Source organism: Numida meleagris, chromosome 1 (assembly GCF_002078875.1).
Source record: "Numida meleagris isolate 19003 breed g44 Domestic line chromosome 1, NumMel1.0, whole genome shotgun sequence".
In the NCBI taxonomy this organism is placed as follows: domain Eukaryota; kingdom Metazoa; phylum Chordata; class Aves; order Galliformes; family Numididae; genus Numida; species Numida meleagris.
The window spans coordinates 71,786,041-71,803,928 of record NC_034409.1 but is presented as its reverse complement, the minus strand read 5'-3'; the positions used below and the strand labels follow the sequence as shown (position 1 = coordinate 71,803,928).

The window sequence follows — 17,888 nt, the reverse complement described above, 5'->3', positions numbered from 1 at the left end:
TGGAAGGGATAAGAATCACTGAGACCAGCTTCTGAAGATGGAAATGGGAAGACTGTTTCCACTGGAGGACAGTCTGCAGTTTGGAGAGTCACAGCTTGCTAAAAGCATTGGCAACTGGGAGGACTGATAGAGCCAGGGGCTGAGTCACATCAATATGCTACTGTGTGTAGTAGATGAACAGATTTCTCTCCCAGTCCTACTTTTCTTCTTGCGTTAAAGAGAATTTTGAAGTTGTTTGTAGGTTACCAGCAATCCTCTTTCATGAACATTACAAAATTAATCTGAAAGAAGATATTGTGAGTCTTATTATGCTTTGAAGGATTCCATAATTAGAAGTTAATATATTCCTAGAAAGTGATTAATCAGAATGGTTGTTCTTTTGATTACAATTTGACCAGAACAGAAATGCCTGAATAGAATATTCCCTCTGAGTGAAGAATGAAAACATTAAATTCTCTTAAATCAGAGAAGTACTCATTTTGAAAGGACAAAATCTTTTGTCATTTTCTTTGTCCAAACGGAGAGGAAGACATAATCCAAAGAATATCAATAAAATTCTCCTTCTATCATTTTTCACATACCCTGTGGCTCCTAGTGCAATGTGAGAGCTATCATTTTAAGGTTAAAGCAAGGACCAGGAGATAATGGATTTGGATGCTCTTCCCAGTTGTGCCATATACTTTTCTTGTGGCCTTAGTCTCTGGACAGCAAGGTATGAAGTGACTTGCCTAAAGATGACTAATTTCAGTGGGGAACTGAAAGGCTTAATTAATGTGGACTAACCTCACCAGGACATAAGCATTTGTGAAGTACCCTGGGATCTTCAGCCAGAAACAATTGCTCTTCAAGTCTTCTTATCCAAACAGGAAGCAAAGGACAGATATGCCATGAAGGGATTTGTTTTTATAGGAAGTGAGTCCAGGTCTGAAACATAGTCCTTACTGAAGAATCACAGTAGGCCTGATATGATTTCTTAGTTTGAACAAGAAGTATGGAAACTTTAGGTAGTTGTCTACAGAAAGTCTAAAATCCAATTTCCCAAAGAGAAAATATTGTTCAGTACTTACATGAAACATTATACAGAGAGGAAATGAATCCCACCAGACTAGTAACTGATTGTTACTTACTATATATTCACTGTATGTATGCTGATTCTTGGACTAAGTCATCCTGTCCAAGACTCTTTTTCTAGCTACTGGTGCACAGTGACATCCCAACACTAACAATGGGGCTTGAACACATTTTCCCCTCCTTTCCTGTCTTTTTCTCCTTGCTTTCTCCCATTTTGCTTTATTTCAGCAGTTCAGCAATGCTGAAACCAAGTTCCCTTCTTTTGTTTGCTTTTCCCTTGTTCATTGATCAACCATGTTTCTTTTTTACAGACACTACAGTATAAACAGATGCTCTTAGCAGGAGCATTAGCTGGGATTTCCCTGTCCTCTTACACAACCAAAGTTCCTGCAGGACTGCTTTATTGCTTTCTTTCAGGGATTAGCAGCAATATTCCACATACAACTGACATAATGAGGCATAAGCTTCATTCAGAGAACGCAGGACACTGATTTCTAAAGTACTCTAGACTACAGTGCAACTAAAGATGGCCATGGAAAGCTTGAAAGGCAGCAGTCTACCCTGAAATCTGAGAACTAGAAAGACTTCTGGAGGGTTTTCACACAGCACTAAGTATTTCCATGATTACTGAGTCCTGCTCAAATGTTAAATTCAAAATGTCTGCTCTGAATATCTTATATAGCAAAGAGAAACATTACATTTGTGATTGGCAAAAATATGACTTGGTACAATGTAGCCTAATCCAAGATTTTTCACGTGAAACATTTGTTTTGGTTTGGTTTTCAGACATTTGCCTTTCAAACTGGTCTATTTTAATTAGAGCTCAACCTGAACCACAAACAATAGATTTGAACTTTCCCAGAGTTCAGTGGTGTTCAGATCTGGCTTTTGGTTTGGCCCATCGCAGAGATAGGGGTCAACTTTAAAGTTCAGATCTGCAAACAAGATTCTTCAAAGCATGGGACTGTGAAGATTACTTAACAAGACCCAAATCCTGTTTTAATGGTAAATTTGCAGTAGAGAGAGACACTAGTCAGAGTTCTTCTAAAGTTTTTTTTTTTTTTTTTTTTAATGTAAGCATGTCTGGAAGACTGATGTTCATATCAACCTATATGAATATCCTTGTATTCATTCTCCTGGAAGTGAGCTGTCTTCTATCCTGATCACAAAACTCAGATCCTGCTCTGAAGCTGGGGTACCTTGAAAACCTACAGATTTTGCTTCTGGTCTCTGTTTAAAACTCATTCTTTGGTTCTAGGGTACTGTGCCTAAAAACAGTGGAAACTCTCTGTGGGCAAGAATTTTGATCTTTTTATTCTCATAGCATTTTGATTTTTCCGCTGAAGAGGCAGTTAATTCACAGGGCTGCCATTCCATGCATTTGTCAAACCCTTCTGTGCAAATTCTTGCAGGTGTGGACCAGAATCTTGGGGTGAACTCGCACAGTACTTGGCAAAACACAGGCTTAGCTCCCTGATCTTAGCACAGCACAAATAACAAATACCAATCACTGATCTAACAGATAAGATAGCCTGACTGGTAGCCAGACAGGTTTAGATTAAACAGTACTTCCGTATCTTTCATGAGGTCTAAGAAGAACATTGTAATCACTCACTGTTTTTGTGAATCTTGTCACTTGCTAACCTAACCCACTGTTAGTACCAGAAGCTCCAGAGCTGAAAAAAAATAAGTCTTTGCTCTGCAATGCTTCCAGACTCACTTGTCCAAACCTTTCTGGTTTGCAAAATATCTGAACTCTGTATTTAATCCAAAACCCTCTGAGCTCTTTACTCTTTTAAATCTCTTTCATGTGTGTGATTTGTACTGCATCTTGTTTGCTGAGGTTACAAATGAGTACCAGGCAAAGACGCTGTAAACACCAAGGAGGGTAGACATCATCACTAGAATCTTGCTTTCCTCTCAGGAAGATTGTCAAGCAAGCCAAACTTGAATACAATCACACAGGCAGTGTAAGAACATTTGGAAGACCTTTAAGAAAATTTGAATGCAACTCTGAATTCAGCCCCTTTCACTAGAACTTTCTTACTTGCTTTCCACAAAATCTGTGCTCTGGCAGGGAGCAGCAGTGATTTCTGGGGTTGCTGCCCAGCTATTTCCCCTACACCTGGAAGATGTGATCTTGACAGCAGAATTAGCAGAGCAGAAGGCAGGCTCATACTAATCCACAAACAAAGCTTCTCTTCTGCTGCCACAAAGGAATGGCTGGCTTGAACTTGACTGCAAGGTAAAGCCAATGAGGCATGCTCCTTCTGCTACCATGGGTGATACCAGAGCAGTGGTGACATCCTAAACAGTCACACTGAGACGCTGTGTCTCCCATGCCAAACCTTGCTTTGCCAAGTACGCTCCAGAGAAAAGCACTAAAGCCTGCTCAGCTAAGAGAGGAGTGGTGAGTAACTAGCGATAGGGCTCACACTGGAGATGTGCTTGTGAAATCTGACATAGCATGTCAGAATCAGTCCTCCAGAGTGTCCTGTCAGACATCAAAAGCCAGACCAATTAAAACATAAGATTTGCAGAACAATCGTAAGGAATAACATGTGGAATTACCCTCCAGAAAACTGACAACATTGCCCAGCAAATGCAGGAGCCTCTGTTATGTTCCTGTGTGGATTTCAATAGAAGAAAGCAACATTCTAGCTCTTTTTTTAATACACTTTTTTTTTGTGCCAAGAATAGGAATGGTCTTTGCCTATAAAGTTCTTTGAAGAACATCTAGAAGATCAGAATCACTGTCTGGACAAGATGACAGTGTAACAATTTGTGTGCCTGGAAACTGCTATTCCAGGCTCACAGAATTAGTTTATCCATGACCAGCAGCCTAAAATGCTCTTTAGAGTTGTCACCTTTTCTGAGGATGGGCAGTGCTTATACTGCATTCATTGATATTACCATTAAAGGATGTGTTGGTACCATTTCTCCATGAGCATACGACTGAGTATTTTTATGTTGCTATTGCAGTGCAAGCTACAGTGTTACAGATGTTTTTGCCATTTTATGATATTTCTCTAGATTCATACTGGAAATATGAGAAATATTTTATATAAATATTTACTTTTATCCTGGCTAGATCAAATAGATGCCTTGTGAATACCATTCAATTTAATAAAAGACACTTCATAAACCGTTCTTTACAAGTACCATGACTATGTAAGAATTAGCACTTTATTTCATACAGGCTCATTCTAATTCTGCGCTTGATAGAATTAGAAAAACTAGAAAAACATACTAGAAGTTATATTTTGTTCAGTAGAATACTTTTACCCTAATTAGCTGTATAAATAAAGTCATCTTCTAGTGTTTAATTTAATGAGATCTTTCCTCAGTCAGAATACAGAACAGGATAATGGTCTGATTTTAAGGATGGGACCGCCTTTACTAAAACCACCATATACCTTCATCAATTACAGCTAGATGCCTACTGCCAACATAGTTTGAAAGGCTCACAAGGTGGGGAAACATGGCTTACCTCTCTGATGGGATAAGTTCAGACTTTGTCCCTTTCTATGAATACTCTACTCACAGTTTTGGGGCTTCCCCATCCAGCGTGACTACTTCTGGAAGTCTTGCTTTTTGTTGTCTAGCTCTTTCAATATTTGGTAAGGCTTGATTTCCATCCTGGAAAATAATGGATGTCAAAACATCTAAAAGATAGGCTTTGATGTCAACATTCTGTTGCAGATTTAGCTCTAATGTCTAGCTCTTACCCTACAGATATAATTAACTTTGTATACCGCAAATACTGGCATATCATCCCTATTAAAAAACAGCAGTTTATGCTGACATACATAGGAGACCAGCTATTAAGATCCTGCTTAAAACTGCAGCTATCTTAGCGGTAGTCAAGAAATGACACTGACACCAAATAGGGACATGAAAACATTTAGCATCTCTCTGAAATAGAAGCAAACATACCTCAGAAAAACTCTCGCAAGACACTGAAGTTAGTTGTTTTGTCAAGTGAAAATTAAAGAAAGGGTATGTATCTAACTCTCTGCCAGCATGGCATGTGAAGCAGCATGAACACAGGATGTTAGAAGCACTCTCTAGGTGCCAAGTGGTTCTGCATCACAGGCTGGCACAGTGGTTTTAAGTGTTGTTGTGTCCAAATCCCCTCAAGGCTGTCAGTAGATGGACTGATTCAATACCATGCTAGAATGATATGTGAAGGAGTAGAGCAGAGAAATCCCATTCCCAAGGAACAGTTCTGCATTCAGAGTCCTGCTCTACCATGCTTCTCAGTGGGCATCCTCCCTGCAAACAGGGCCCTCTCTGCAAACAATGCTGACTTATGTTTCAGATGTTGGACAAGAAGTCTACAGCTGACTTCTTTCATAGCCTCACCACAAATAGAATCCAGCAGGAGGACAGCTTATTCTCTTGCAAGTCCTTCTGCCATGTGGAAAAATGCCTTAACCTCCATGTTCTCCTGTAAAATAGACCTAAATAGCAGAAATGTGCACTTTTTAAGTCAAAGACTACCTCTTGCATGAACAGATCTGTGTCTAACACAAGTTGTAGTTGGTTATCACTTAGCCTATCTGTAATTCAATAATTATGTCAAAGTGGTACTGACTCACTGATTGATTGAAAAATATACTGAGAGAATTTTTGTGATTTAACAAACTGCCTCAATAAATTCTGAAGAGCTGAAATCTCAGCTGTAAAGTACATAGACACTTGTACACAGACACACAATCACAGACACTTAGGCATGCCCAAGTATAAAAGCTGAATGCTGACATCTACTCATAATTTAGTGATCCCTTTAAAATATGTTATTATCTGCCATGTTTCTACAGCAAAGCACAGGTGTGCACAGTGATTTACAAAAGAATACAGATATGACCACTGCCCTCAGGGTTTTGCTATCTAGGTTAGAAGTGACAGAAAATAATACATGAAAAGATGATTCCATGCAAATAGCAGTGCAAATTTATTTTTGAAGACATGTTGAAGGGCATTTGTAAGTCAGACCATTGAAATGAGTTAATTTGAATATAACCCAGCATGTAGTCCACTGATTCGAAAGTATTAATTTCTTAATACTCATGGGCATGGCAGTGGGGATGACAGAGTATTTGTGAAACTGCATCCATAGCGAAGTCAAATACAATCACAGAACCAGAGAATGATACAGATTGGAAGGATCCTGTACGGACAGCCAAGGAGAACTTCCCTTCTGGACAGATTCATTTCTAAAGGCTTGTGTTCATAATAGTCACATGTGAAAAATCTGTGATTTTGGTTTGTGTTTCATTTCCTTGACTGGTTCAGAATGGAGGTTTGTTGGTTTTTTTTTGCTGTTATTTATTAAATACAATGATAGTGGCAAACACATTTTCTATTTGAAATTGGAGTGTGTAACACTCTCCCTGCTGATCACCACACAGATCTCACAGAAACCTGTAGCAGGTGATATTGTAGTGCAAAGGCACTCTCAAGAACAAACCTTAAAAAACAAACAAACAAAAAAAAACATGTCCTAAAACAAAGCTATAGCTTCCCTTCCCTCTTTCTTAATTGGTGTTTTTATTTCTCCCTGTGAAATAGCCTTCAAAAAAGGGATAATACATAGGTAAATGTTATCATGAACAGACTGTTGCAATTCAATTATTATAAAAACATCTGGGTCTGCATAGTCCCATCTCATTTGATAGTATTAGCATACTTTCAGACCTAGTTTCTCTTCCATGCCTTCAGGATTCCATGCTTTCTGACAATGGGTGCAAAGAACTTTAAACCAGTGCACTACAAGATGCCTCCAGCTGAGCTTTCATATGTGAGGATATATCAAACTGCTAGTCGTCACTGAAAAGTAAAAACACCAAACATTCAGCAGGGAATCATTAAGTTCCACAACGAAACTTCAGTAGTTCCAGAACAGAACACAGGCAGGAGATGATCCCTCCGCTCCAGCTATTGCTTCCCACATAGTACTTTGACAGTATTAGCAGTAGCATTGTGAAAACACAGTAGACTGTGACACTGCACAGTCTTTTCACACTGTACCATTGAATCTGGGAGCTATCCCCTCACAGTTCATGCACTGTGTATTTCTCAAGCTATAGTCTTGTGCATTCTTTCAATGAGTGTTTAGCACCATGTTTTGATTAAACCTTGACAAAAACAAGTAGTGGTTCTTTTGGATTGAAAGATGATGTTCCTATTTTCTATGAATGAGATAAAGATTGTTTGTTAGAGCTGAGTTATTAAGAGATGTTTGTTGAAACAAACAAACAAACAGGGGAGAGCCTAAAATTCCCTATTTCTCTAGGCACTTTTAAATATCATCAACACAAAGATCAAAGGTAGCTTACTGAGTTCTCAGCAGCTGTCCCAGACAACTCCAAGGAGCATACTGCTGAAGGACAGTCAAATACACAACAGAATTACACTCATGTTAGCTTGGAAATGCTGACTATTGTTTATGGTTGCTAGGAGCTAACTGAATATGGTTAGGGGAAAAATTAAGAAATGCTGTAAGTTGTTGGAAGCCTCATTACAGAAGCCACTGAGGAAAGTACCACTGAGCCTTTAGAAAACAGACATGAAATTGGAAAAATGTTTAAAAAAACATGAAAAGCAGAGGCATAGCAAATAACTTCTTTAACAAACATTCTTCCAACAGTGTATAAATAGTGACAGCCATGAGTTGCAAAAAGGCAAGTGTGAAATAAATCTGGCTCATGTAGGAAAGAAAATTTGACAAACTTCCCATGAGCAATTGTCAACGGTTTACAGGCGTTCGGCCCGGTTCCATGACGAAGGGGACGGGGGATCCACGGGTCCTCGCACCGGGAAAAGGGGAAAGGGGAAAAGGGTAAGGAGATGGCCCTGAGAGCAAAGAACAGCGGCAACAATCTAAGGAGAAACAAACTAATTTACTAAATAAGATAGCGGAATGCAAAACAATACACTATAATACAACATAATTACAATTTAAGCTGATAAATCCAATACAGAGAGAGAGAATGTCCCAAAATCAAGGTAGGCCTTACTCTACTACCGACGATAAGACGGCTGGAGAGCGAGGTGCTGCCAAGACAAGAAACGGCGGAAAAAGGGGCGAGGTCTCGTGATCTGCAAGTTTTTAATATTGTGAGCTTTTATCTTTTCCCTCCGGCTGGAAAATGGTAACAGAGGAGCAAAGTACCGTGGGGAATGTAGTAGTCTTTCTCTTCTGAGAACCAGGTATATCCACTACATGATGTTATGATGTGGAATACCAATAACCGAAAATCACAAAACCATGACAGCAATAGAAAACAATCCAGTTGACAGCATGATTGTAAACAAATACCATAATTATGGCAGCTCTGTAAAGACTTAATAGGATTCCAGAGTTTAAAAATGCCGAATAACAGAAGAATCTGTAACAAATCACTATGTTATAGCACTGCACATTCTCAGCCTTGAAATCTGCACCATTTGTCTTTTGTCCCACCCAAGAATAATCCAAACTAGACATCATGAGCAGTCTATAAAGAAGGTACTGAAATCCCTTTCAACTGCTCTACTTCTGGTCAAGCTAAACAGGCATACCTGGATGAAACAATACCAATAATACAGTTTTAATTAGATTGTAATAGAAAATTAAAATGTTAGGTAGGAAATGGGAAACAATTATTGGAAAGAAATTATTACCCAATATGATGATCAAAGAACTTCATCAGATTAGATCAAAAGGACCTGCCAGACAGCAGTTTTTCAGTCTGCATCAGGTTCCTAATTCAGGAGCACTTCTGAGTGCAGACATCGCAAGATAATCCTCATGACCTTGGATGACTTTTTTTTTGACAACAGGCTACAGAACCATCATTCAGTCAGTACTTTGTCAGTGAGCGAAAGATGAACAAAAAAGATGGCCCACCAAGGACAACGTTGAGAAGGCCAAGAAGGTCTTGCATCAACTTTTACTAAGAGTGTTAGTGTTGAGCAGATGGTTATAGAACTAATGTAACCTACAGAAGAATATAATGTTAGCATTAGATGGAAGGAATTATCTACTCAGGTTGAGTGCATTCTTATTAGCTGTCCCTTATCTCAGAACATTTGTCAAAGCCATTTTAGAACCATTAGTCCTGACAGCCATTAGAGCTAAAAATTTGCTGAGAATCCTCATTAAGAAAAATAAAGATGATATATTTGCCTCTTCATCTAAAAGAAAGGAAGGAATCACAGAGCCAATCAGCTTAACTTCAGTAAATAAAAAAGAAATGTGCACAAAAACTAATTTGTAAGCTCATAACTGAAAACAAGGAGATGAATAACAGTCTACAAGAATCTGTCAAAAACAAATCATGTTAAACCAATCTAATTTCCTTCTTTTGCCACCTACAGCCTCAGAGGCAGAGAGGAACCAGTTTATACCATATATCTAGGACTTAAATGAAGATTTTAACAATGTTTTATATTCTCATTAGAAAATTAAGGAAACTGACTGAACAGGTACATGTTATCTGGAGGGTACTCAGATGTACTTTGAGCACTGGAATAGATTGTCAAATCTCCACAGTAAAGAACTTAAGTAAGAACAGGATAAATAAAATCAGTTGGAGGGCACCACCTGAATTACTAGCCTACAAGAGAGTGGAGAGATTGTAGCAATTAGAAAGATCAACACAATGGAAAAAGGCATTACAAATGAGGTACAGTAGCAGAAGGACTAGCACAACAGAAAGGTGCTATAAAGGGAGGAAGGAAGGGAGGGAGGCAAAAAGATTGCTCACCCATCTCCAAAGATCTAGGTTTCCAGGGAAAAGCTCTACCAAGGAGCTTTGTGGCAGCTGGCCCTTAAATGAGGCCTGCGGGGGGGGGAGAGGGGAAGGGGGGGGGGGAGTCTGCCTCCACCCCTTCCAGTCGCACAGGTGAATTGCCTTCACCTGTGCTCCCAGGGCTGAAGGCTCTTTTCCCCAGGTGCTCAATCAGTGGTTCAGGCCATGACTCAGCAGTTCCCATACAAGGGATGGACTAGAGATTTTTCTGAGGCTCCTGCAAGCCTTGGTTTACTATGGCATTTCTTCTACTTGTACAATCTGATTTCAGTATTTCCTACTTCTTGCATATAGCACTGGGTATAGTAAATTAGCAGCTTAAAGAAATCATATCAATCTGTGCTTTTAGACTGTTAAACAAGAAGTCCCAAATTACTTAACTGAAAATGTGAATAGAGAAAGGATCTGTTTCAGACAGTGAGAAAACTCACTGACTTGTATTATTGTGTATCAAACCCAAAGAGAAGAGCCTACACTGCTTTTGTTTTTGAGAATTGCTACAGTGCATGTTGAGTAAGAAAAACAAAATTATGAAGGAACAAAACTCATCTATAAATGTCTTCATCCAGCCCTATTTGGGGGGGCTATTGTCTGAGTTTTAGTTTACTCATCCAGAAGTATCTATTGTCTTTTGCCAATTAAAAAAATGACTTAAAGTGTCCTCAGCTTTCACTCGCAGAATAAGACTTGTCAAAAATAACAGGTTTGGCAAAAAGTCTAACCTGCCATTTCTTCTTATCATTAATCTTCATTACATTGTTGTCATTTAATCCAAGATCCGCTGGTGTTTAGAGATTGTGTAAACATATTAGGAATTTGTTTTAATAGCATTGTGTAATTTTATTATATCATTGTTAATACAAGATTTAGCAAATTAATGTCTAAACAGTGTATATTCCATAGTCTAATATTTTGATTTAAATTTGAGTTCTACTAGCTCACATTCAATAGCACTTTTATTCATCAAGCTGCTGAGAGAAGACACTTCTGAATGATGTGTGGAATAGTAATAGTCTTAAATAGTTACTCTGAAAAATAGATGCCTTGCTAGTACCTATAAAAGTTAAATTTGTAACCCTGCACTTACAGTCAAATGGTCAAAATTTAGCATTCAGGATTCTCAGTTGATTGTGGTTACATGCTGCATATATGCACATTAGAACACAACAAACTACAGCAATTACAGGACTAATAGTAATTTCCACATCAGACCATACTAAGTGTAGTACTCAGTTAGCAGCCTAAAAGTTAGTCAGAGATGACATCTAAATTAGGACTAAAACACAGGCTGCTCCAAAACTCCAACAATGGATAAATAGGCTCCTCTCATTCTGTCTGCCAGAAACTGCTCACGGTAGGAAGCAACGATCCAATATCTGACTGTTTGAGCAGAAACCGTCTACATTAATGGGTAACAGAGCACTTTTTAATTACAACCCACAGTAAGAATGCTTAAATCGACAGATCACAGACAAGACTTCTCTCATGACAGAGCAGATTGCAAGATGTGTCTTTCAGCACCATTACCAAAGATAAAAGCCATCATTTCAGTCAATACTGATTGGCCATCTTCTAGAGGGGTTACTAGATTTCTGTTTACTCTTCTACATTTTAGGAATTAAATCAGAATTAACTTCTTTGACACCAAAGCAAATGTTTCTAATAGGGAAATGTAGGAATCCAAGGGTCACAATAAAAGCCAAAACAGAATATTTTCCACTAATATAAGATCTTAACAGAATTTTTCTCATCCATGTAAAAGAAAACATTGAAAATTAAACAAGTAAGTTTTCTTCTGAGACACAGTTAGTGAGGACACGTAGTGCCAAATAACTAGGTGATCAGGATATTTTTCAGAAGAAAAACAAACAAAAATATAGCTTCAAAACTGAGTGATCTTCTGCTGTTTATTTCTCCTTTTCATAAGAATTTTTGGAAATTATTACCTGCTTTATTGTTGAATAAGAATATTTTTAAAATCTTGGAAAATATCATAAAGTGAGATTATTGTTCACCATTAAAATATCTCATCAATCGTTACTTAAATTGTTTTAGCTGCCTAGCAAGAACTTACTTAGAGCTGACTCCAAAAGATGACATGCTAATGGAAAGATTAGTGTACAGGAGACAGTAGTTCCCCTCCCTCCTCCACTGGCATTTTCTGACTGTCCTGATCCTAGGGCTTTAAAGAACTGCTGAGGTAATGCTTACACTGAAGTTCAAGGGAGGCTTTGAACGTTTTTTTTAGCTAAAAAACTACAGAGCACAAAATCTTAATTCTTGGCAGGGCATCCTGACTTGCAAAAAAGAGTCTGATTGTCAAGCTACCTCTTATTTCTGAGCCTTTCTTATTTTAGAGCTGCACTGAAACCGAAGAATACACTCTTGATAGAGTCAATGTGGTTTTCATTCAGTTTTACCTCCTGACTTGAGATAATTCCATTACTGCTGTACCTCTCAAGTGGGTGAAAGAAATATATTTTTCTCTGTCCCTGAGAGTAATCGAGGTATAACAAAACAGGGGGGAGAAAGGAAGATAAAGACAGAATATTCCTTAGTTTTACAAAACTGATTACAAGAAGTGCTGTGTGAAAACTCATGAACAGGTCACAGACACAGTGCCTTTACAAAATAGCATCTTCTACTCTGGTTACATGTGGAATGCATTGAATTTAAAAATAAAACATCAGAATACTCTCTCTAGCTAATCTCCTGGTAAATCTACTTATGAGCAGCTCATCACCGTGGTGTTCCCTGACAGGAATATGTTTCTGCTTGTTTACAAGCTTTTCTACATGTGTTTTGGAGGTGTCTGAACTCAAAAATTTTCATGACTTTGAGATCTTCCTTTCATCCTGAAGATAAAAGAAAACCTGTCTATAAATGTTGTTCCTGTTATTTCTCATATTTCCAATGTTTCAATTCAAGAATAAAGAATCTAGATTAAGAATATATATACTTAAAGGAGATAATAAAGAAAGAAACCCTGTAAGTCGACAGGATACACTTTAAAATATGTATCCCAGGTTTGACTTAAGCTGATGAGTGAGAGATGAGTGATTACTGATGTGAGTTTTTAGAGAACATTCTAGAAACTAGAACAGAGGTTCCCAAACTTTTTTGGATTGCTATCAACCCTCAGAATTTCTTGTGGACCACCAGGCATCGTTATCATCAAACTTTTAATTGAAAACACTATTAAAAACAGTGTTTAATATGGCTCTGTGGATTAACTGCAAACCCTATACCGTGGCCTCCTGGACCACCAGTGTTCTGCGGACCATGGTTTGGGAACCACTGAACCAGACTACACACATAGAACAACACCCCAACAAAACACTTGTGTGTCTGAGAGCAGAGTCGGGCCTTCTGTTGGAGGATGTACTCAAATACTGTACAACTCAGTTTAACCTTCCTGGTACCTGAAGAACACAGCACCCTTTTGTTTTTCTCTTACCTTGAGTTTCTTTTTTATTGCTTTGGAGAAACAAGTAAATGGTGCCAAAATCCAGTTTACAATTGCTTCTTGTAGGATCTCTCTTGTATCATGAAGCAATGTAACTTTTCAGGAAGCCATCTGAAAAAAGGACAAATAAAACATAAAAAAAAGAATGTTGTGCATAGATAATTCCAGGTCACATATGGTACATGTGAATCCCAAAATAAAAAAATTAAAAAAATTAAAAATAGTTTCTAATGTTGTTTTTTAATCTTCTTGAAAATTTATTCCTTTTTTTTTTTTTCCCCAGTCCCTTAACCATGTTAAAGCTCTGTGTGTGGCCATTAAAGCATTTCAGCAACTTTCTGCAAATTCTTTACAGTTATTCTTTTGGCAATGGTATTACAAGATTGACTGTTTATCACCAGATAAACACACAGAGGAAAATGAAGATAGCACAAAGAGGGGAATTTGTAGAGAAACATTATGAATAAGAACAGCAAAACACACAGAGCCATGATCCAGCCCTACATAAAGTCACTGACTGAGTGTGGGCTTGTGTGAGAGCAGGAAAGGGCTGTTGCATCCCTTTTGATTGCTCTGGCTCTGTATCTCCTTGTTTATACACATCCCAAAGGCAACTCACCCAATTGGTGTTCAGTCAAGAAATGACATTTATTTGCCCCTTATCATATTCTCAATATTAAAGCTATAATACTGATTGGGGAATGAGGAACCTTGGAAATTAATGGCTGCATTAAAAAACAAACAAACAAACAAAATAACTCTGCATAAAAACAAACAAAGCTGTGCCTCCATGGCAGCAACTCATTTGTTCCAGAGAGAATAGAATGCTGCTCTGGTACTTGCACTGCCCTGTATGCTCACTCACAAAGCTAAAGCAGAGTTTTGACTCAGGGAGGGATTGGAAAAGCTCACAGTAAAAGTCATATGCAAGAGAAGTCAGCAAAGGAAAGAGGTCATCTTTACGTCACCTTGAAAGGAAACAAAACCTACGGAGCTCTTGACCCTGTAGGCAACTCTTGCCATATTTGACCATCAGCATCACTGATAGGCATTACTGGAGAGTTTATGAAGATGCATTAATAGCCTTCCTCATTTGTATCCTAACCATCTCACACCCAGAAAAATCTGGTATTTCTTAAGCTGTCTGAACACTTTTTGCAGGCAGTACCGTTAGAACTGTTTTCCAGTGAGCATTGCAACCAGTGACTCACTTATTATTTGTCTGAAATACATGCAGTTCAGTTTGCAAACCTGATGAAACAGTGTGAAAACAAACTATGTTGCCTCACCTCACCCCGAAACAGATTCATTGCCAAATTCTCCTATGGTGCAGGGGGTTAGACAGGACTGCAATGTAGCTGGTGCGTACCTGGGGCAATGAGACCCACCTGACCCAAGCATTTAAAATACATGTGTAATTCTGCCAGAATGAGATGCATACGCTAGTAATGTCCACCTCACATTCTTACCTGACACCATTGCTGTACATAATGTGTGTACTTTCTTTAGTAAGTGGTGCCTTTCTGCAAACCATCAGCTTTTGGCTTCTCTCCACAGGAAGCAGGGAAGCTGCCTTCACCTATGCCATTACTGCTGCCGGAGTTGCACATGCTGTCACGGCCGCCTGCAGCCAGGGCAACCTCAGCAATTGTGGCTGTGACCGAGAGAAACAGGGCTACTACAACCAGGAGGAGGGCTGGAAGTGGGGAGGCTGCTCTGCGGATATCAGATACGGCATTGAGTTCTCCCGGAGGTTTGTTGATGCCCGAGAAATCAAAAAGAATGCACGAAGGCTGATGAACTTGCACAACAATGAGGCTGGAAGAAAGGTATTCGAGAAAGCAGGAGGGATGGATGGGGAAGTGTGTGCACTGGAGGAAGGGGGGAGGCTGACTGGGTCTCAGGAGGCATTCCCCATGTGTTTGCCCCTCACACTTGCACCAAATTATCTGATGGTGCTTAATGCTTATGGTTTGTTGCTGTTTCTTTTTATTCAGAGCTGGCCAAAATATTACACATCTACTCCTCTCAATGTTTCAGCTTCCTGAGCCATCTTTCCACTCCTCTCAATACGAGATAACTTTACTGGAGCTGTTTGGGATAAAGCTTAGTCTTTGCTTTTCATCTCCTTTGCAAAAGTCTAGCAAGAGATGATGGGACAGGACTGAGTTTCTGCATTGCTGAACTCCCATAGTACTTGCAGCTATTTATTCCATCCAAAAACAAAACACTTCTTTGACCACAGCTCTAATGAAATACATGCTTTGTAGCAAATGCACAATTGTCTGTTCCTCACTAGTGGGCTACAGACGGCTGCACAAGCGTGATTTTGGAAGAAGAAACAGCTTCATGTCTACAAACATGATTGAATTGCTTGCAATTTAAAAAATAAACATAATGGAACTGATTCATGTCCATTGAATAAAAATCCTCAAAACTCCTAACACTTTCACTTTTATTTCACAAATAAAATGTATCTTTATATTACACACCAACCTCAGTGGAGATTTTACTATACCTTTCAAAGTATTTTTATCCAGGTAAAAAATGCTCTTTCTATCCTACAATGTCTATATGGTGTATATGTTGTGCTGTAGGTGAAACCAATATACTGCTCCCCACCTCACCCCCAAAGTTATACAGAGATTTTCTTCTCCAGAACAATGTGAGCTTTTACTCTACACCAAGTACTAGCAAAGGTGGCTGAACCAGTGGTGCCAGGAGCAGCGCAGTTACCTTGCTGCATGTATTTTGGAGAATGTTTTGTAACTGTCACTCCTTGCTAGGCAACTTCTAGAGGATGGCAGTTGGTTATGCACTGAAACAGAAGGTGTTGGGTGGACAGATATTTACTGGGATGAAATTGTTGCATAAATTCCAAGTGATGAAAGAGACCAGTCATGTGGTATAATTGAAAGTGTAGAGACAGGATTGATACTCAGTTGATGTTTGACACTGATGTCTCCAGATGTGAAGGAGATAGCTGGTTCTGAAAGCATCCTTAAGAGTACCACAATCTTTTCTGCAAAACTTGCTTTGTCAGGAGGAGTAAGAGCACCTCATACTGCTGTACTGTGGCATGAAGCACCGGTTCCAGGCTTGAACATTTCTCCTAGCCTAAGTGTTTCACCTTGTTGTCACACGTTGCATTTGAATGCCAAAGAACATGAAAGCCACATGTTAAACTTGCAATGGAGTATTTGTTACTGCTGCATGCATTATGAACCCTGCTTAAGCTGCCAACTCCCTGTGTGGGTTCAGTTCCACCCCCACAGAAATGCCAATGCATGTCCTGTTTTGAACATGTTACAGCCTATATGTGAAAAAGGGACAAAAGAGCAACAGTGGTTGCATAGACGGAGAACAGCGATGTTCCTTGCCCAGGGACAGAAGGCAACTCAGCATCTGAGCTAGGCACTGGTCCCAAGTCCCCCAGTTCTATATGTGGTCCAACAACCACTAGACAACAATGCTGATTCTTATTAAGCAAATTACATTTTTACTGTTCATCACAATTTCATAAGCAGGGGACATAAGCAAACCAAAGATGTGTGTGCTTTTACAAATATTTCTGGCAGCAGCATGCATGCAAATATATTTCTTTTAACTCTTCTAAGGCTTCATTTTTCTGTAAATATTCTTGCAAAACCAAATGATAGCACTCACTTTCATGTTTTTGAGATAGAAAAAATAAGATTTGTGAATCCAGAAGATATATATTTTTCCCCAAATACACTTTATAAGTAGTGTTTTAGAATTAACTCACTTTGTTGTTAGAGGTATTATTCAGTAATTATTTGTAGCCATATATTGTCATTGTAATCACTAATGCATTATATTATTTTGAAAAGCTAAGGATGACTGAAAGAAGTTGATGCATCCGTTTGTTTCTATTTTTAATTCCAGTCCACCAAATCCTGAGGGATGTGCTCATGTAAAAGATGGTTTGGGGTCCATGTTTAGAAATAATGTTGGTGTTATGACATACACTTGCGTGAAATGAACATGTGAAGTTTTACAATATATAATACTTAGTGATTTTGGTTCATCTGAAATCATTTGCTATTTCTATAGATTAGACATTCTGAATTTGAGGACTGACTAAAAATTATGATTAGAAGAAAACTCTGGAAACAAGGATATATTTCACTTTCTGAGCAAGACCTTTAAGAAAGCAGCCATAGAGTTCTGTGCAATTTCAGCTAGAAAGCAGAAGTCCCTTCTGAGAATCCAGATGAACTTGAAATTTGTCCTCCATTGACATGATATTTGGCAGTTTTGGAGATCCTGGGTAAACTTGGACCTGACTGTGAGCTGTAAAGAAAATCTCAAAACCAGGAACTTTTGCTTACTTGTGGATGTCATTCTGACATGCTTCGTGTGGTCCTTATTCAAGCTCGTCAGAAATACTGCATTTATTGGTGGACATTTGCTGAAGCCCAAATCTGGATCTCCGTCTTCCTCCTTTCCCCTTCCAAATTCTCCCAGCAAATCTAGAAAAACTTGTACCTCTCTGCTTGCTCTGTCAGTACGGTTCTGCATCTTTGGAGTCA

The 17,888-nt window shown here is 38.8% G+C and overlaps 1 protein-coding gene across 6 annotated transcripts in view; it reads left to right on the top strand.

The window, feature by feature from the left end:
- WNT7B (Wnt family member 7B) overlaps positions 1 to 17,888 on the top strand; it is a 98,264-nt gene that overhangs the window by 68,765 nt on the left and 11,611 nt on the right. For all 6 annotated transcript variants that reach the window (XM_021393157.1, XM_021393166.1, XM_021393163.1 and 3 more), the window contains one exon: positions 14,893 to 15,164. In XM_021393157.1, coding sequence (XP_021248832.1) covers positions 14,893 to 15,164 — 272 coding nt within the window. The remainder of the gene's footprint in view (positions 1 to 14,892; positions 15,165 to 17,888) is intronic.